Here is a 21,550-nt window from a genome sequence, read left to right as displayed (position 1 = left end):
CAAAGCAGAACCATTTCTCTCTCTTCCATTCTGGCCTCCATGAACTTAAGTTCACTGGCAAGGCCCTGCAAAGGTCAGGCAGAGAATATGTGTACTCACATGCAGAGAATATACTGAGAATCATTGCCATGTACCTGAATCTTTAGCTACCTGCCTGCATCTCAGGAAGTACTTGTTTTTTATTTGTTTGTTTGTTGTTTGTGCCATAGCCACACCTAAGGCATATGGAAGTTCCTAGGTCAGGGGGTTGAATTGGACCTGAGCTGCCAGCCATGGCAACACCAGATTCAAGCTGCATCTGTGACCTATGTTGCAGCTTGTGGCAATGCCGGATCCTTAACCCACTGAGCAAGGCCAGGGATCAAACCCATATCCTCATGGATACTAATGTCGGGTTCTTAACCCGCTGAACCACAACAGGAACTCCTCACAAAGTACCTGTGTTCCTTCACTTCGAACTGAGATGATCAATTTCAGAATTTAAAAACAAGAAACAAAAACAACAAAAAAACCAACTCTGTACTTTCCTGGGGTAAAGAACAGAAATGTAACATGAGGGGGTGCATATTAAATCCAAGGTACAAAGAAAACCACCCAAGTGGCTGAACAGCAGGCATGGCCACTGTCCTCTACCTGATCTTTGCAAGTGGACGGATGTAACATCTCTTCTGTCACAGCCACAAATACTGAAGGATGCTGCTCTGTTCTTTTTTTTTTTTTTTTTTTTTTTTTTTGTCTTTTGTCTTTTTAGGGCCACTCCTGTGGCATATGGAGGTTTCCAGGCTAGGGGTCTAATCGGAGATGTAGCCACCAGCCTACGCCACAGCCACAGCAATGCCAGATCCAAGCTGTGCTTGTGACCTACACCCCAGCTCACAGCAACACCAGATTCTTAACCTACTGAGCAAGGCCAGGGATTGAACCTGTGACCTTATGGTTCCTAGTTGGATTCACTTCTGCTGCACCATGATGGGAAATCTCCCCCCTTATTTTTTCTTCAAGGGTCACACACGCAGCATTTGGAAGGTTCCAGGCTAGGGTCAAATCAAAACTGCAGTCACTGGCCTACACCACAGCCACAGCAACTTGGGATGCCTGCAACCTACACCATAGCTAATGGCAACACAGATCCCCGACCCACTGAGCGAGGCCAGGGATCGAACCCGCATCCTCATGGATACTAGTCGGATTCATTTCCTCTGCGCCACAATGGGAACTCCCTGCCGTTCAGTTCTGATGACAGGTCCCCAACATTAGCAGTTGTTTGCTGAGGTTTTGTGACTAAGATTCACCATCCTCTTCACCCTCTTCTAGATTAAAACAAACAAACAACAAACATCCCAAGCTATACATCTGTTTCAGTAAGACTGGCAGCAAAGCATGTTAGAGAAACCTGTATGTGACCAGCAGGCAGGAAAACTGGACCTACTTGTTCCCCAGATGTACTGACACTGGTTATCCCGCGTCTTGCACTCCCCGTTGTAGCAGCGGCCCTGAGGACAGAACACGTATTGTGAGGCACAGAGTCACTTCCATTTTCCCTCAAATTTCACTGCAAATTCTCCTTTTTATTGTTTCAGATAAGACTTTTCTCTTTTTTTCATTCAGCACCCTAATAGTTGCACAGTGAAAAAAAGAATTGTAAACGTCTTAAGAGAAGCATAAGAATGATGGTTAAAATCTAAAGCACTGAACAGACGTCATCGTATGCTCTTTAAATCCAAACTAATCATCTAAATTTTTTAATTTTATGGAATACAAAAGTTGCTACATTTCTTTGGGTGATACCAAAATGATTTTTAACTTCTCTTGCATGTGAATGGTTAGGGTACAACACAACTTCAGGGAAAAAAAGAAAAGAAAAAAACAGCCACTCTAGAGCAGATTTTTGTACATTCCCCGAATAGTCAGGCTGAAATGAGTAAAAGAGAGCCACAGCTCAACAAATCAGATTCCTAATTCTTCAGCCATTACATTTTCTTCCCTTACCCTCAATCTGGATAGTTTGTCACCAGAGATAAATACAATATAATTAGTATTTTATATCGTACAAATACACTCTAAATTAAAAGACCACTGCAATAATTTACTGTTGTTGGAGTTTTGATCTCCCATCAAAATTATTTACCAAAAAAGCCCCCAAAACCTTGAAAACCAACCTTTTTAAAATCATATTTACAACCTATAGCCCAGCATACCTGATTTTGATTGCATGCATAACCATCTTGCTTATGAAGATTTGGTGGGCACTGAAAAACAGAATCCTTTTCGTTAATGTTCAGCATGTTAAGTACCTTCAGATTACTGCATAATATATTAAAGTGCAATGAAAAACGAAAAAAAAAAAAAAAAAAAGGGAGTTCCCGTCGTGGCGCGTGGTTAACGAATCCGACTAAGAACCATGAGGTTGCGGGTTCGGTCCCTGAGCTTGCTCAGTGGGTTAATGATCCGGCGTTGCCGTGAGCTGTGGTGTAGGTTGCAGACGCGGCTTGGATCTCGCATTGCTGTGGCTCTGGCGTAGGCCGGAGACTACAGCTCCGATTGGACCCCTAGCCTGGGAACCTCCATATGCCGCAGGAGCGGCCCAAAGAAATAGCAAAAAGACAAAACAAACAAACAAACAAACAAACAAAAAACGTAAGCATGGTTAGCGTATAAGGAAAACATGAATAACCCCTTAAGGAGGTTTCCAAATTTATCCTCCTATCATTGGTAGAAATGGATCAATCAACTGGTCCATGCAGTGGGTGCCTTTTATGTGTTTCTATTTTCCACGAGACCGACTGGAGTAGTAACTTACGTTCCCTTGCCTACAGAGAGAGCTAAAGGGAGATGAGATGAAAGTGGACAAGGGAGGGAACAAATCGGCTTGTTGCGCAGGAGGGGACAAGTTCAGGAACTAATTTACAAGACCTCACTCGGCTCTGCGGAACCATCGCATCTGCCTGTGACACTCAAGACACTCACCTCTAGGCCAAGTTACTATCAACGAAATGCCCTGCCCTTCAACTCATGAAATAAGCCCTGTTTCTCCATTACACTTCTGACCTTTTGAACTACAAATTTGTTACGAGAACAATCGTGGTGTGGCAGTTCTTTCTTTTACCGGGTCTATTTGTTAGGTCTTTTGTTTGGTTTTTAAGTACACTTCACAAGTTCCCGCTGTGGCTCAGGAGAAATGAATCTGACTAGTATCCATGAGGACACAGGTTTGATCCCTGACCTTGCTCAGTGGATTAAGGGTCTGGCATTGTTATGAGCTGTGGTGTAGGCCGCAGATGCAGCTCTGATTCAACCCTTTGCCTGGGAACCTCCATATGCTTCAGGTGCGGCTCTAAAAAGACAAAAAAAAAAAAAAAAGTTCATTCCCCCCCAATATTACCCTGAATAAATTAAAACTTTTACTCTCTATGCATTCTATTTACCATATTTAAGAAAGCTAAAAAAAGCAAACAAAAAAGAACACCAAAGTTCAAATTCAAGGCTCTGCTACAGTGTTCAAAGCAAAGGTGAAAAGGAAAAAAAAAATGCATGGGAGTGGCATGTGAAGAAGAAACAGAGTCCTCTCTCTGTTTTCACCTTCTCGGTAAATGACAGTCCCAAACCATGGAGTCATCCTGTCGTTTCTCTCTTTTTCTCATACTCTCCTAGCCTGTCAACAAATCCTAGTAGCTCTTCCTTCAAAATAGAATCACCATCTGACCACTTTTCTCCATCCTCATCACCAGCTCTCGCTTGCTTATGCGACAGCCTCCGCCTGCTATGCTTCCTCTCTTGTCTCTTCACAGTCTGTATGGCTACCAGTGTCCCTTTAAAAACCAAGCCACATCATGTCACCCCTCTGCTCAATGGCTTCCCAATCTACTTAGAGGCTGTCTAAGTCCATCCTGATCTGCCCCCTTGCTGCCCCCACCATCGTTCCTCTGACCTCATTCCTACCCTCTACCACAAAGACCTGACTCCACATGAAGGTACTAGCCATGCTGCCATCCCACGGTCTTCATCCTTGCTCTTCTTCCTCCATTTGTCCCCCCAGATTTCGGCCTGGCTTGCTCTCTCACTTTTTTTAGGACTTTGCTCAAATATCAGCATCTCAGAGAAGCCTTCTCTAACCACGGCCTTCAAAACTGGGACCCCTCCCCAATGCCGGTATTCTTGCTTTGCCATCCTCTGTTGGTTCCTTCTTCTCTATAACACTTATCACCAACTAAGGATTCGTATATTTTACGAATGTATTGGTCTATTGTCCCCATCCTCATGTGAGCTGAGTGGGCAGGGATTTTCTGTCCCTGCTGCCTCCTCAGCAAGTAGAACAAAACAGGGCTCAATTACTAGAGAAAAGCTGCTCAATGATTGGGAAAGTAAATAAATGACCCACAAAGATGCAATCAAGTTATTCTAATCTGCAATATCAAGCTGTTCATCGAGGTCACTATGGAAAGATAATAGAACTAATTTAGAATTGCTGAGAAGCATTACTTATGAAGGAACATGTTGAGATTAAATGCTCTGGTTCTACATCTTCTAAAGAACAACTGACTCTCATATAAGCTTTCATTCACCCCAGCTTTCATTCAACCTGATGGTGACTATCCAAAAGTTGTAATTATCAGCACAAGAACTTGGCCTACTGGGCCAGCTGCACAAAAACAGAGATTCCGGTGGCCACTTCCATCCATACAAATCCACTCAAAACACCATTATTATCTTATTAATCAGCCCACATTAATTATTCACTTACACCAAGATAAACACAACCAAAACCGCAAAAGAAATTTTGCTTCGAGAATAGACACATCAGGGTCTAAGATTTTGTCATATTTGACATTTCCGCTGTTTCAGTAGGAAAAAAACTAGCAGAATTTTTCACTAATTAAAAAAGTTCGGGAGTTCCCGTCGTGGCGCAGTGGTTAATGAATCCGACTAGGAACCATGAGGTTGCGGGTTCGGTCCCTGCCCTTGCTCAGTGGGTTAATGATCTGGCATTGCCTTGAGCTGTGGTGTAGGTTGCAGACGCGGCTCAGATCCCGTGTTGCTGTGGCTCTGGCGTAGGCCGGTGGCTACAGCTCCGATTCAACCCCTAGCCTGGGAACCTCCATGTGCCGCGGGAGCGGCCCAAGAAATAGCAACAACAACAACAAAAGACAAAAAGACAAAAGACAAAAAAAAAAAAAAAAAGTTCGTATTGTAAACTGTCATGGCTACACAGAAGATTTCTAATCAATTTTCTTAGTTTAGGTGAATAAAAACCAGTTGCTTATCACTGAAACATTTAACAAGGGAAATTATGGAGTGTCTAATGTTCTCTGGAGACATTTAAAACAGAAGAACTATAAATCTCTGTACTTTATTCTGCCTGTGGGCAGAGCTCTGGATTCAGTCTCTAAATGCCATTTGAGCCCCTAGTTTTATGCTGGGCAGGAAGGTCCAATTGAGGTCGTTTTCACAGTGTGATCGCCTTTAAATGTGCTTAAATTGGAGTTCCCGTCGTGGCTCAGTGGTTAACGAATCTGACTAGGAACCATGAGGTTGCGGGTTCGGTCCCTGCCCTTGCTCAGTGGGTTAACGATCCGGCGTTGCCGTGAGCTGTGGTGTAGGTTGCAGATGCGGCTTGGATCCCGCGTTGCTGTGGCTCTGGCGTAGGCCGGCAGCTACAGCTCCAATTCGACCCCTAGCCTGGGAACCTCCATATGCTGCAGGAGCGGCCCAAGAAATGGCAAAAAGACAAATAAAATAAAATAAAATAAATGTGCTTAAATTGTGGTGTACTTTCATTTTTTATTTTTTATTTTTTGGCCATATCGTCACATGTGGAAGTTCTCAGGCTAGAGACTGAACCTATACCACAGGAGTAACCCCAGCCACAGCAGTGACAATGCTGGATCTTTAACCCCACTGAGACACAAGGGATCTCCTTATGCTCCTATTTTGATGACATATCTTATAGTGCCAACAAAACACATTTCTCACCTCTTTCAAAAATATCTTTTTTTTTTTAACTGCCAAATCTGTGGCATATGGAAGGCAGCTATGCTCACCACTATACCACCAATTATGCACACATCTATGGCATGTGGAAGTTCCCAAGCCAGGGGTTGAACTGAAGATGCAGCTGCAGCCTATACTACAGCCACAGCAACACTGGATCCTTAATCTACTGAGCAAGGCCAGGGATGGAACCAGCATTCTCAGAGAGACAACACTGGGTCCTTAACCCACTGAGCCACAACAGCAACTCCTCAAAAATATCTTTATTACATCATCCAGTATTGTTTGCCCAGGATTTCTTTCAGTGACACAAGTATTATTTACTCTCTTATAAATTGTCAATTTAAAAAGCAGCTCAGGGAGTTCCCACTGTGGCACCGAAGAAAGGAATTTGACTAGTATCCATGAAGATGTGGGTTTGATCTCTAGCCTCGCTCAGTGGGTCAGGGATCTGGCATTGCTGTGGCTGTGGCATAGGCCAGCAGCTGCAACTCTGATTCTACCCTAGCTTGGGAACTTACATATACTGCATGTGCAGCCCTAAAAGCAAAAAATAAAAAAAGAAGAAGAAGAAGAAGACCATGCCAAGTGTGTAGGCCATGAAGCTGGAACTACATCAGTGGAGTGAGATGGAGACAGAGCAGAGGAAGGTGAGTTTCTGTCCCTAATCCCATGTCAACCACAGCAGTGCTATTCAGTCCTTGGTCCTAGCTTTCTACACTGGGCTCTGGTCCAAAATGTTGTTAAAGAAAAGGTTTTGTGGGAGTTTCCTGGTAGCTCAGCAGGTTAAGGAGCTGGCGTTGACACTGCAGCAGCTTAGGTCACTGCTGTGGCTCAGGTTCAATACCTGGCTCAGGAATTTCCACATACCATGAGTGTGGCCAGAAAAAGAAAAAGAAAAAGAAAAAAGGATTTTGCGGCTTTAAAATGTTTGAAAATTGAACTATTAGTGCTTCATCAGTGTGAATGTACTGTTTTAGATATAAGGACCAGGAAAGAAAGTCAATTCATTGGTCTAAATGATATAAAGGGAACACATTATAAAGAGGAAATTTGGAAGAAAAGAGATTTTTTAGGTCTAAAAAACCACAGTAAACATTCCTGAAATAAAAGCATGGTGGAAAGCTAGAAATTACTAGAAAACAAAGCAAAACAAGACACAAAAGAACCAAATCACATTCACACACGCAATCCAAACTGAAAGCTTTAAAATACGTATTTGCAAGTAAGATGCATTACCTAAAACTCAGTTTGCCTCACCTGGCCAGAGTCTCCAGTACAATATTCGGTAATATCACATCCATTCACAGCATCCCGACATTCATACCCACGTGGCTGAAACTGTAAATCAAAACTCAGTGTTAGGAACAGGTAGCAATTAACATTTCAGAAAGTTAGCATTCTGATATTCGGCAACAATCATGGCACCCTTTTGTAGCCACCGCCAAATTCTTTTTACGAATTAGCAAGATGGTTCCAGAAGGGAGACAATACCAAAGTCCCACTCTCTGTAGTAAATATGTATCATTAACCAAGGCATGAGATGTTCAGATTCCCAAATCCACTATCTCAGAGTATTCTTTTTGGAGAACAATGCAATAGCCAGCATGCAAAGGAGAAATACTGGTGCGGCTTAAGACAAAAGAGCAAAACACTAAAACATTTGGGATCTCTCAGAAGACTAATGGACACACCCAACCTGCACCAATCTAGCTATTCACTTGGCGATTAGTCTTGCTTTGGCTAAATATACACAATCAGATTTCAAGGAATTCATGTGACATCCCCCTTCAGCGACGCCAACGACTGCTTCATAAATACAATGCATTTTTGTGTGTCAAGAAATTTATCATCTGGTTGGGGACGTAAGGCAAGTACAAACTAAGCTAGATTCTCCTACAATACCCTACGCATAATACCCCTTTGGTACCGAATAAAATAAAAATCACATCATGTTTGTGTTTATAAAGAATATTAGAGATTTCATAGGTGAGAAAAAAGGAAGGTTTTTAAAAAATGACTTTTCAAAAATTAACCAGAGGTCTCTAAAGATGGAAGTAACTAGGTATCCACACATACATGAGTTATGAATATACACTGACGAACACACATACACATAACTATCTTCCTTATCTCCCTTTCTTGCCTTTACGAGGTTATTTTAAAAGTCAAATGTGAACATATGAGCACCAGGTTTTACGCTCAGGATCCAAAAAAAATGAGGGTGAATTTTAAAGAAAAATGTTATAAATAGGGCATATTATGAAAAAGATCACAGGGATTGTCCCTTTTCTATTCAATTATTCAATTTGGTTTTCACTGTGTTAGGCAATTCTCAATGTTTATTTTGGAAGGATTATAGGTAGATTTTCTTAGGGAGGCATTGGAAAATGGGACGGTCCGTAGCGAACCATGTAAAGATAATTGTAACACGCAATATTTGGGTAGATTGATCCCATAAAACTGCCAGGCTAATATGCACAATGTCGATCAACAAATTTTGTGACAAGTTAAACAAATGCTTAATGTACCCACTGCAATATGTGGCGCATACGTCAGTCAAGGAAAAGAAAGATGAAACTGTCAGAGAACTCACAAGACATGAGGTACTATTACAGCAGGGCCCGTCGCTGCAATGGGCACCGTTGGAGAGAGAGCATTTCTTGCAGCACAGTCCGTAGCATTCCTACAGAAGACACGTCAGTGAGTACGTGAGGAGACCTGCCCACTGGTCATTGAACACTCTCCACACGTGACTCAGGCAAAATCCACATGAGGAGATTTACAGAATGGGGACCAAGTATTTTAGGAAAGAATGAATCACTTTAAGCAATCATAGATTCCTTCCTGCTACGCTTCTCAGCAAAGTATGATCTTCTCTACCCAAAAGGAAGCTTATTTTTTAGTAGGCACCCTCCCCTTGGTTAGCTCTATTATATTCCTTTTCTTTTTTAAGGCTGCACCTATTGCATATGGAAGTTCCCAGGCTAGGGGTCAAATCAGAGCTGCAGCTGCCAGCTTATGCCGCACACAGCCACAGCAACATTGGATCTGAGGCTTGTCTGTGATCTACTCCCCAGCTTGCAGCAGCACCAGATCTTTACCCTACTGAGGGAGGCCAGGGATTGAACCTGCATTCTCACAAAGACAATATCAGATCCTTAACCCACTGTGCCACAAGGGGAACTCCAGCTCTATTATATTCTTAATAGTCAATCTAGTTTTCCAAAACCAAGAATAGGTATACAATCCAGAAAGAATTTTCACTATTTAGTAAAAACCTGTCTGAGATGAATATGACCTCCAAATATTTAAGAAAGAGGGAATCTGATTAGAAGACTCCATTAGGTTTTTTTTCAGATGAGGCCATCAGAACATGATTAATTCTAATGTGCCTGCGTGAGGATTAAGCATTGACGAGAGAGCTCAGAAGTAAAGGCAGTAAGCCCACAATGTATGAGAGCGCAGGCTTCTCACTAATGCTGTTTTGGTTTGCTCTGGGTAGGAGTTGTGCTGAAGGTGGAAAAAGATCTCCTATACGTACCACATGGATACCGCAATCGCATTCCTCCCCAGCCTCCACATAGCCGTTTCCACATTCTGTGGGCTCAAACAGCTGAAAGAGATTAGAAAGATAAAGGGAAAACATTTAAATTCATCACAGAAAATCAGCACATCCATCAGGCTACATACATGGCCCTATCATCAGCTATCGTGTCATATCCTCTGATCTGTTGTTATGGCATCTTACAAATACGTCTGTGTTTGAAACGCTGTTCACTTATCAATAACATTTCTAAAAACACATTCTCAGTGGGGTAATATCTCTTGGAGGATTCACTGCATTTGGGCTCCAGAGATGACCTCTACCATTAGTGTTACTTTTTATAGAGATGAGCTGTCAAGCAGAATAGATCACTTCTCATATTTGCTAATGGAGCTGAAATGCATTGCTAATAGGACTCGCAGATACCTAATTTACTGACTTATATCCAGGCAGCTGAGAAGATATAAAAACTGTCAAAAAGATAAACATGCTTCAATCACTGCTAAATGTGAAATATACCATCAAGTAAATGCAAATAAACTTCGGGAGAAAATGGTGTTGGAAAGCCTTGCCCATCCGTCTCATGGAAAAGAAGTCTGCACGATCTGAAGCCTATTAAGTAAATGTGCAGAGATATGTGCAGATGTCTAGAAATATCTCAGTCATTCCTGGAACAATGGAGGAGTCGGATTTCTAGAATAATCCACCCTCCTTACTGGTGCTATGAACATGCTTGCCAAATAAACTGTATAAAAGACCAATTGTTGAGGCAGCTGATTATTTATAAGAAACATTCCCATTTCCCATCACCTGGGGCAAGATTTCTGTGTTCGTCCACTGCACTGAGGTGAAGATTAGAGCAGGACATCCCAACCCAAACGCTCAGAGCCATGTCTATGAGAGGAAGCAAGAGACTCCTTCCCAAGCAGCGGCTCACACCCAAGGAAGGGCTGCCTTTCACTGAGAAAGACCTGAGAACACGACAGCTGCTTTTCACCAGGCCTCCCCATGTAACCCTCCCATGCTAGACTTCCCTCTTAAGACTCTTCTTCCATCCTGAGACAGGTCACTACCACAAGCCAGAGGGAAATCTTGGCAGCTGAGAAGGTTCCCAGAGCACAGAAAAGATGCACAGAGATAATATGAAAATAACACATAAAACACACCTCCATCCATCCATCAACTACAATGCTTGGAAAAAAATCAGTTCCTGGACACATACATATAAACTAAAGGGGCTTTTAAAAATTATTCTCATAGGTTGATTAAAAAGAAATAATTCCATGGAGTTCCCATTGTGGCACAGTGGGAACAAATCTGACTAGCATCCATGAGGATGCGGGTTTGATCCCTGACCCTGCTCAGTGGGTTAAAGATGTGGCATTGCCGAGAGCTGTGGTGTAGGTCACAGATGCAACTTTCATCTCATGTTGCCGTGGCTGTGGCTTAGGCCGACAGCTGCAGCTCTGGTTCGACCCCTAGTCTGGAAACTTCCATATGCGGCAGGCGCAGCCCTAAAAAATAATAAAAATAAAATAAAAAGAAATAACTCCATATTTACTAACTTTAAAAACTGAAGATGTATAGTTATTTCTATTTAGTCTCTACATTATTGGAATAATTTTCTTTCTACTCATAGGCACTTTCAGAAACCTAATGATGGATCCTTATACACACTCCAGAGATCTTAATATTTTCAAACAACTCAGTGTTGTTTCCTCAGGCGTGATGCTTATAATTAGCTGGTGAGCTGCAAGGCAGGTAAAATTAGCCATGTACATTGCAATTCAGACCTGCCAGCAGCTCGCATTAATTCATCATTACTCACTGCACCCATTTTAAACACTCCGAAGCTTTTAGATTTCTGTTGCCTTGAGATCAATGTCATGAAAGGCAGGCGGAGAGTTTAATGATCCAAGGTCACTATTTCTTTTTTTGCAGCCTTCCTGAGACTTTATACAGATGTCAGGCATCAAAGTATCACCCCTAACTTAGCAGTATCATTTAATTATGGGGATAGGAATAAATTATTCTGTCAGTTATCCACATTAGTCACCGATTTTTCTTTTAAAGGCTAACATGATTTCACTGCTCTCTCATTTTGCAGAGGATTAAACATTTTGTATAGCAATGGATTATATTTGACTTATGACGTGGTATCTTAAAGGAAATATGAAATCTACCATGTTAGAATTTCTATGCCATCTGCTAATTTGCATTGATCCTCTTTCTGCCTGTTGAGCAACTTCGACTCCCACTATAGGTCCAGTTCCTTAACCAAAAGCTCTATAGTCAGTGAGTTTAAGAATTCTGGCCTTGTTGGATTTTATTTACTTATTTATTTATTTATGTTACAGCCACACCAGCGGCATATGGAAGTTCCCAGGCTAGGGTTCAATCAGAGCTGCAACTGCTGGCCTACACTACAGCCCCAGCAACACAGGATCTGAGCCGCATCTGCAATCTACACCTCAGCTCACGGCAAATCTGGATCCTTAACCAAATGAGTGAGGCCAGCAGTGGAACCCACATCCTTATGAATAGTAGTTGCATTCTTCACCTGCTGAGCCACAACAGGAACTCCACGGATTTTAGGAAAGTATGATGCATTTTACTGTGTTTTACATAATAACTCTTAGGGGCTTAGTATACACTCTATAATCAAACACATTACTATTTCTGCAAGATTTATGAATATTTACACTGTGAGGGATAAAGATTTTCAGTTCAGGACAAGTTTTACTGTCCACTACATTTCCTGCAAACTCATAAAAAGCACTTCCAATTTTCAAAGTTTTTGAATGAAGGAATTGTGGATAAGAGATTGTGACATTGTATATACGAATTTTAATGAAATGCTAATTGATGACGTGGACCTCCTCCCTCCCAAAATGTATACATGATATACATACGTATATGTATTTATGGTATTCATTAATACTTTGGGTTATTTTTTTCCAGGCTAGCTGATAATAATGCTTTCTGTCTGGAAGAATAGATAAAGAAAGGGGGGAGAAAGAGAAAGGAAGGAAGGAAAGAAGGAAAGAAAGAAGGAAGGAAGGAAAGAAGGAGGGGGTGAGGAAGGGAGGGAGGGAGGGAAAAAGCCAAGAAATTAGTTATACCCCTAGAGAGAATGTGGAGGCGAAACAGAATTTTTATCAGCGAAATGAGCTAAAGTTTTCTATCTTAATCTAGCCCACTCTCTTACAGCAGAGTGAAAATCCTCACATGAACTTTTCAAGAATATCTGAATTGAAGGACTGTCGGTTTTCGGAAGGAGAGGCTGAGAGGGGGGTGCAGCTAGCACAGAAACACCAGAGCTTCAAAACAGTGAAGTTATGGTTTTGTCACTGCTTTAAACAACACTTAATCCTTAATATGATGAAGACTTTTGTAACTAAATGTTAATATGGAAAGAAACCTGCTTTCCAAGACAAGTATCTGATGCTTGGCATAGTTCCATTGTGAAAAAAAAAAAATTGGAGAAATAATTACACTTTCCAAGTTACTAACCTTTGTTGGTCTGTTGAAAAGACAGGCTCCGCCCCCTCTCTGTAAAAAGTCTCTATACTCCAAAATGCTGCACTTTGAGAACTTTCTGGAATGGGATACCCTAAGGAAATAAGGAATCAATTATGTAAACAATTTACCAAAGCAGTCCTCAGAGAAGAAAATTAAAACCCTTGAATTAGAACAAAATGATCACTTTGGATCCAGATGATTCTACGCAAATTTTGACAAGGCCCTTATGTTCAAACTGCTAAATAAGCATGTGTGGTAGAGTTTGTAAAAATAGAAGTTCAGAGAAAATCGCAGATTTGGGGGCTAGCTTACAACCTCCTCACCAGTCAAGGCTTGAAAGAGTTTTTGAAAACTTTATCACAAATTTCTTCATCTGTATATTAAAGTGGTCATTTTTATTTGCTCTGTCTCAGAAAAGGTAAGCACTTTTTTTTTTTTTTGACTCTATCTTGAATAAAAGGAGCTTGGGACCCTACTAGATTTTGCTATGGAAGAGGGAGTTTTAAGGGTTAATTGATTAAAGACTGTACCTTGCAGGCTTCAGCAATGCAATTGAGGTAAACGAGGAAACCCTAAAGAGACTATGTATGTTTCCAGTGTATATACACACAGTCAAACCAGAATTAGAACTCTTTATTCTCAACTTTAAACACTATTTGGTGATATTCATGGTTTAGCAGGACCATAATATGAACCCCTTTGTGAGTTAATTAATCAAACTAGTATCACTATGTTAGTACATAGAGGAATGTTATACATGGTCAAGGTCAAACTGAATCATACACATTGATTCCTTGGACAACTTTGACAGAGTACCTGATTGGAGAGTGCTAGGTCACTTCCTCCGGGATACAATCCAATAGTTTTATATTTCCTGATGGATGAGGGTACTGTATAGACCTACCATTGTTGACAATGATCTCGTAACAAGAACTACGTAAACTGTATACTTGAGAAAATATGTATTAAGTTTAAATAGTTTTATTATATCCTATGGGTAGTCAATCTAAAAATTCATTTGGAAATCAGAAGTTTAGAAGACAAGGGACCTCTCCCAATAGAACCAATATTATAAATGGTGTTTCTGGCCTATAGGAGGTCTCAAAAAAAACCTGTTTAGGCCATAATGTGGCTAAACTATGGTTCAATAGTAAGGGGAGCAAGAAAGCTAACCGTTTCAAGTTTAAAATACATTCCTAGAAGCATGTGTTCTTTTTTTCATTTTTTTACACTTTTACTGAAGCATAGTTGACTTACAATGTTATGATAATTTCTACTGTACAACAAAGTGATTCAGTCATATATGCAGCAGGCATAAAGGCTGACTCTCTCTTCAAGCCCATATCTCACAAGCATCTTGTGCCCAGGAGCTAGACTCCTGGTGCAAGAATAAGGAAGGGACTCTGAATAAGCAGGTCAGGGATCCTGGCAATTGGGTCTCATAGGGAGGGGCAGGACCAGAAATGGTGCTGTGTCGAGCAGATGTTGGGCTTGGGCAAAGGAAGATGGAGACACAAGTGAGTGAAGAAACCTCTTCCATCTACTAGGAGTGGACTCTAGCTTAGGGGGCCTTGGGGCAGTGGCTCCCACGGGGCAGGGGTCCCTGGGAAAGAGTGCCACGTTTCCAGGCCTTGGTTCACAGATGCAACCCTTGGAAGGCTGCTCCAGTTTCCAAAGTATGCACAGCAGGAGGGAGGACTTAGGTGAGGAAATGATCAAATGTCTTTCAGTAGAAGACTACCTAATTTAGACACAATAAATCTGCCTGAATTTTTTTTTAAGTTTTATTGATTATATAAATAGTGTAACTAGTACAATTTTTATGACAAGTCTATTTACGGTTCCTTAAAATATAAATTGTGGACTAAATTGATTTTCACTGACAGACAATCAGCTTTTATCCTAAGTGTACTAAAAAATTAATGCATCCGCTAAACTTAGAAGCATTTAATCATGCACTTCCTTTAATGGTTAATAGAAGTAGAAGTAGCTACTTTATTTTACTTTTATTACCAACTTTAAATAATAAATTCAAGTGTAGGAGAACCTGCTGTGGTGCAACAAGATCAGTGGTGTCTCTGCTGCGCCAGGACGCAGGTTTGATCCCAGGCCCAGCATAGTGGGTTAAAGGATCTGGCATTGTTGCACCTGCAACATAGGCTGCAACCGCAGCTTGAATCTGATCCACGGCTGGGGAGCTACACATGACGTGGGATGGCCAAAAAAGAAAGACAAAAAAAATTCAAGTATAATGTTAATTACCCCTTTCATTTTTTAAAATATCAGCTAATGAATTACTGAATTTATACTAAGGCTTATCCTAAAAGACCAGAACCTGAGAGACTGTAACTAATTATACGCAGCAATTTTAGTAACAGGTGTATATCAAATGCATGTACAATAAAAATTTACCCTGTTTCCTCCATGATGCAGCCACCCCAGGATTCTGTGCAGTCACATTCTAGTCCAATGAAACGAGAAAAAGCAACAGAAGAAAAGGGAAACAGCAACAGTCACATCTTTAATTTGCATCACAGCTCTTGAAATAATTCCTTATTACTAATTCCATGTCAACTAGGTACAGAATGTGAAATCTCAGCAAACAAAATCTATTTCTTTTAAATCAGCAATTCTTTATCCTTTGCAACAGTATAGTTCGCTTCCTAAGACAACAACTGCAAGAAATAAAACTGTATCTCCTTTCATTTGTTCCTTCCAATGATTACTGAAAAGAACCCTGGTCTAGCAATCAGAAAACCTGAGTTCTAGTGCAAGTTCTATCTGATGAGTTTCATAGCCACATGACTTAGCATTTCTTGGGTCTCAGGTTTCCACATCTAAAATGGGAATGCATTTTTCTGCCTATCTCCCAGAGTGATCTGGTGCTCACATGAGATGGTAGCCTTGGCGCTCTGTGAGAACTGCAAAGCTCTACTGCACAAATGCAATAAGTCCTCACTGAAGTCCTGCTAGCAGAGCACACCGGACATTAGAGAAGAGAATTCAATTTGCCAGAGTCAAAGCAACAATCAGCCGGAAACTGAAGAACGCTAAGCTAAAAGGGTCAGTAAGAGAGAACAATCTAAAATAAAAATGCAAAATCATCTAAATTAAATAACAATTACAAGCATAACATGGATACCATAGATGGACATATGGATGTTGTGATGGGCGGTTCTTTTCATGTATTTTCTCCTGTGCTCTTTAATTTGATAAAGATATTTTTAAAGACTTCTAAATGGATTTTTAAAAATTCAAAGTTCAGAACAATTCTACCTAAACGATAATTCACAGAGGAATAAGGAATCTTAAGAAGGAAGGCACTATGCCAGGCACTATGCCTCTTTTTCACCTTATGCCATCATCCAACTCAGTAACATCTCTCAGCTGACCCCAGCACTGGCCTCTTCCTGCTCCAGGCTTTTCATAAGGTCATAAACCTGGTCCTACTCCTTTTAGGTGCCAAGAGCAGCCAATGAAACCTGAATCACTTCCTTTAATGTGCTCTATGAGTCTCCCTAGAAAAGCAAATACTCTGTATAAGATATTGAGATGAAAGTTTGCAGAGACTTGCTAAATGCCACCAGACTTACTATACCCATAAAGTGATGGCTTAATATGCCCTTAAAGGGAATCAAGACCCCCTGGATATATATTTTGTTTCAAGTTTCTACAATTATTTGATAGTAGACCAAAAAGTATAAAATGTAGGATATAAGATAACATCAAAGTAGATTTGTGTCCTTTTCTTCTTTGGGAAGGCTGAGGTGGGAAGGGAGACCTCCACTCCTGATGTTATTTTAAATCTGATATGTTTCACAGAAGAGAGTAGACTTCCACCTAATTTCCTAGGTAAGAGACCAGTTGGAATGAATACCTGTCTTTCCACAGGATCGCACTGTGTGCATTCTAGGCACTTTGGGCTTCTGCTATAAAAGTGTATTAGAAACTAGATTTTACTATTGCGTTGGAATAAAGAGGAATCCAGGCTGGTTTTATACTGATTTTAAAGGAAATTCAGAATGTTCATGGACTCCCCCAGCAAAACTATTGTGAGCCTTCAATACTTTGCCACTGGAATCTCAGCCCTGTCTTTCCACCTGCCTCTCCTCTGGTTAATGAGGAGAGTGACACCCAGCAGCCACTGGCTGTGTTTCCTTCCTGGATGGGACTGGTGGCTGTCTGTGCACCCTTTTGGTTCTAACTGCCCAGCAGAAGAGCGCTATCCTCTCCCACACAGCCCCATGTGGTCCTGAGACGGGGCTGCCTGTACAGAAACCTTCTCTGACGTTTCTGATGGTACTACATGGGTTAAGTTTAACTAGAGTTTGCACTCCTTTCAGCTCTAGACCCAAGCTATTTTCTTTTTTTTCTTTTTTTTTTTTTTTTTTTTTTGTCTTTTTGCTATTTCTTGGGCCGCTCCCACGGCATAGGGAGGTTCCCAGGCTAGGGGTCGAATCGGAGCTGTAGCCACTGGCCTATGCTAGAGCCACAGCAACGCAGGATCCGAGCTGCGTCTGCAACCTACACCACAGCTCACGGCAACGCCGGATCCTTAACCCACTGAGCAAGGCCAGGGACCGAACCCGCAACCTCATGGTTCCTAGTCGGATTCGTTAACCACTGCGCCACAACGGGAACTCCCCAAGCTATTTTCTGATCTAACTGTGCTTATGATGGAGCCTCCTTGACATCCTGTGTCTATACGAAACCAGTTAGAACTCAGAGAGTGAATATTCACCCCTTCACCACAACATTTTGCAGTGTGAGAAAAAGCTGATCACACCCAGAGAAAGTGAGTACAAGTTTGCGGATTTTGAAAGGGACATTTCTACAACCCACACAGATGAAGAATTACCTTAAATTGCTCAATTTGTCATTTGTTGAAAGGAAGGAGATTATACTATAGTGAAACTATTATGACTTAGGAATAAAAAAATATTTAGTTATTGACTGGGCATGCATTATACAGACAGAATGGCACATGAAAGTAAGAAGGTCAGTGTACATACTTGGCTTTCTGCTAGAAGGTTCCCATTGGATTCCAAGGTTTTGAGCCAGGCTCTGCGATAATACTTGTGCCACTGCCATTGGAAGACCATACTGTTTTTCAGAGTTGAAAGTGTGTGGGAAACATTTGAGAGAGGGCACAAAGCTAGTTATTATTTCTTAATCATGACCACATATCATCTCAGTTCCCTACGTAGAGCCTCACAGCATCGAAAGATGGCTTATGCTCCTTGTCACTTCCTTGCAACTGGGCCCAAGAAGCAGAAAGCCTCTCTCACTATGTGGCATCTCTCAGAACTTGGTGATCCTCACAGGAAAACATAAAATACAAATCAGAAAACGCTGTGCCCCGTGTCAACGCATACCAAACCAAGAATAAATTCAACTTATTAAAAATCTGTCAAGAGAGGTCTCCACTGAATGACAGTTACTGGGACAGCCTAGTATAATAGACTCAGGTATTGACCAAAGTTTAGACTTAGTCGGTTTGACTTTTGGGGTGTATTAAACCTAACATGGCTAGGAGAAAATAATTTTTTTTTAAAGTTATACGGGAAGGATTAAGAGCTTATAAACATTTATCAACAGAGGCCAAGAACTCTCTGGGCCCATCTGGTTTGCATTTGCCTGATCAATATGAAAAACTATCATTACGATAGGAAACAATACATCAAAGACCACTTTGGGTTCTATTTACTAAGACAAGCCACTTATACTATACTCTCATGTCATTATTATTCAAAACAGGCCTGAGAAGGGAAATAAACTAGGCCATCGGGAAGAAAGAGATCAGATGCACAGATAAAACTCTACTTTAGGAAAATTGATAACATTTACCTCATTCACACCAACTCCCCTTGTGTGAGAACAGACACCTCCAAAGTAACTCAGACTGCTTCTTTTATAGTGGAATGTCACACGCCTTAAGAAAAATAAGTGCTATTAGGAAACCAACATAGTGACCATTGTATTTCACCACTCCCCAAGTATGCTACTTTCCCACCCTGATACCCTCTGTCAAGAAATCAAAACTGTACTTTAAATACCTTTAAATATATGTTTTCATAAATACCTTTAGAATTATGATGTGTTAAATAATCTCAGTTGAGCAACTAGCAATTGAGTACCTAACTAAGCATCACGTACTGACACAGGAAATGAGGACACCAAAAAAGCCCTAGACTTTTTTCTAGTAGAGAATATCTAGCAGTTATGCAAAACATTGATGATTGTAAATTGCTGATGAAAGAAAAGCAAAGAGAAGCAGGTGAGAAGAAAGGAGGGTTGGTTTGATCCCAGCCAGAACCTTAGAAGACTGCCTGAAAACAGCTTAGTCACCAGCAAGGAAGGGAGCAACGTGTAAGTAAGCAACTTGCTTACCGATGTTAAAAGTAAGCAATGCTCCCCTTTTCCTTAATGAGGGGACATCAATTTTATTCAATAGTTCATTTATTTATTTATTTATTTTTTGTCTTTTTGCCCTTTCTTGGGCTGCTCCCATGGCATATGGAGGTTCCCAGGCTAGGGGTCTAATCGGAGCCACAGCCGCCAGCCTACGCCAGAGCCACAGCAACACGGGATCCGAGCCACGTCTGTGACCTACACCACAGCTCACAGCAATGCCGGATCCTTAACCCACTGAGCAAGGCCAGGGATCGAACCCACAACTTCATGGTTCCTAGTCGGATTCGTTAACCACTGAGCCACAACGGGAACTCCAATAGTTCACTTCATAAGACTATCTTTCCTAGCCTCTCTTGCAGCTCAGTGTGCCCATTGTGACTAAGATCTAGCAAATGATTTGTTGGTGAAACTGCTGTGTGCAAGCTTTCAGGAAATCTGCTTTAAAGGAGCTAACTTAGCCGGAAGGAGAGCCCTCGCACATCTCTCCCTGCTGGCATTCCTGCTGCCGGAGATGAAGGCTGCAGTGGCAGCAGCTGACTTGAGTCATGAGTTGACCCTGAGGGTGAAGGTCTGAAGGTAGGGGTGTGCTCTGAAACTAATCTTATGACAGTGGAATCACCATGCCAGCACCAGATAGCCTACTTCTGTGCTTTTAGATAACAGAGGCATCAACCCCAATCTTGTTCAGGATTGATAGGATGATATAACCTGATACGATAAAGGGATAAAGATCAATATCAGGCTAAGGGCTACGGTACATACGAAATGAGATGCACAGCATCAGCATGCTGCTTGATACGTTGCCGATATTTGGAGAATTCGTGGAGCATCTGCACAGGGTTGGTGGTGATGTCGATGTGATCCTTCTCACTCCAGGTCTCTACAGCCACCAGGACAACCCTGGTATTGAGCTGCTCCTTGTAAATCTGAGGGTACATAACAGGACAGGTGCAGGAGGAAAACACTGGGTCAAACATGCACAATCAGTGATTCAGAGTCAGCGGAAGGACAGGAGGGGAGGTGAGAGGAGAACATGAGGTCAGAATTAGCTCGTCATGGAGAATCTTCTTTTCCGTTCTCTTTTCCAAGAGCAAAAAAAGAAAGAACGATCACACAACACAGTCTTTCCTACGAAGTTACTTCAACCCCAAAGCAGCACGCTTAGTGGCCAGGCATCTCACCAAGGGATCTACGTGAGGGCCGTCACGATTCTAAAGTTTGGACATAAATTCAAAATAGGGTTCAGTAAAATCACCCTTCCTAACCTCAGAGGAAGTAACAGGTTGGAACCTGATGTACTGGCTCTGATTGGAATGGATCACTAAATCTCTGGACAAGCATTCACACCATGGCTGGCTTGCCCTTGGAAGCCTTATGATATGAAAAATATATTAATGCTGGAAGAGAGTCACGGATCTGAGGCCGAAAGATGGAAAGAGCAGACTTATGTTACCCATGCCAGCCTCACCACAGGCTAACATCACTTTGCAATATTTATTTATATATTTATTTGCTTTTTAGGGCCACACCCACAGCATATGGAGGTTGCCAGGCTAGGGGTCTGATTGGAGCCACAGGTGCCGGCCTCCACCACAGCCATAGCAACGTAGGATCTGAGCCGCACCTGCAACCTACACCACAGCTCATGGCAGAGCAGGATCCTTAACCCACTGAGCAAGACCAGGAATTGAACACGCAACCTCATGGTTCCTAGTCGGATTTGTTCCCGCTACACCATGATGGGAACTTCACTTTGCAATATTTAAATTTAACTTTCTGCTCTCTTTCTCTCCTCTTGGCCCTGTACCTAAATAATACCCACACACAAGCAATTTCCATGACTGTTGCCATTCTGCCCTATTTTCAAGCTAATTAAGAAAATAATGATCTTAGAACACACTGAAGAAAGGAAATAGCATCAGACATAAATCAACCCGAAGCTATAACGATTTTACAATAAGGGGTGAGTTAAATGTAAGGTCTTTTTTTTTTTTTTTAATTTAGTTGGTCAGCTTCAGAACCTTGTATGATAATCCAACATAAAAACGACATTTTGCAAGATGTGATTCTGTTCAGTCA

At 41.5% G+C, this 21,550-nt stretch overlaps 1 protein-coding gene across 4 annotated transcripts in view; it reads right to left on the bottom strand.

Moving 5' to 3' along the window:
• Positions 1-21,550, bottom strand: part of ADAM23 (ADAM metallopeptidase domain 23) — a 190,905-nt gene that overhangs the window by 35,409 nt on the left and 133,946 nt on the right. For all 4 annotated transcript variants that reach the window (XM_021076147.1, XM_021076146.1, XM_021076148.1 and 1 more), the window contains exons 11-20: positions 20,234-20,397; positions 18,905-18,989; positions 18,070-18,160; positions 15,470-15,518; positions 13,049-13,148; positions 9,533-9,604; positions 8,585-8,674; positions 7,249-7,329; positions 2,199-2,249; positions 1,430-1,493 (exon numbers count right to left, since the gene is read on the bottom strand). In XM_021076147.1, the coding sequence (XP_020931806.1) occupies positions 1,430-1,493; positions 2,199-2,249; positions 7,249-7,329; positions 8,585-8,674; positions 9,533-9,604; positions 13,049-13,148; positions 15,470-15,518; positions 18,070-18,160; positions 18,905-18,989; positions 20,234-20,397 (847 nt within the window). The remainder of the gene's footprint in view (positions 1-1,429; positions 1,494-2,198; positions 2,250-7,248; positions 7,330-8,584; positions 8,675-9,532; positions 9,605-13,048; positions 13,149-15,469; positions 15,519-18,069; positions 18,161-18,904; positions 18,990-20,233; positions 20,398-21,550) is intronic.

The sequence above is a fragment of the Sus scrofa genome, chromosome 15 (genome assembly GCF_000003025.6).
Source record: "Sus scrofa isolate TJ Tabasco breed Duroc chromosome 15, Sscrofa11.1, whole genome shotgun sequence".
NCBI lineage: Eukaryota > Metazoa > Chordata > Mammalia > Artiodactyla > Suidae > Sus > Sus scrofa.
The sequence above is the reverse complement of the archived record's forward strand: the minus strand, read 5'-3'. Positions and strand labels throughout refer to the sequence as shown.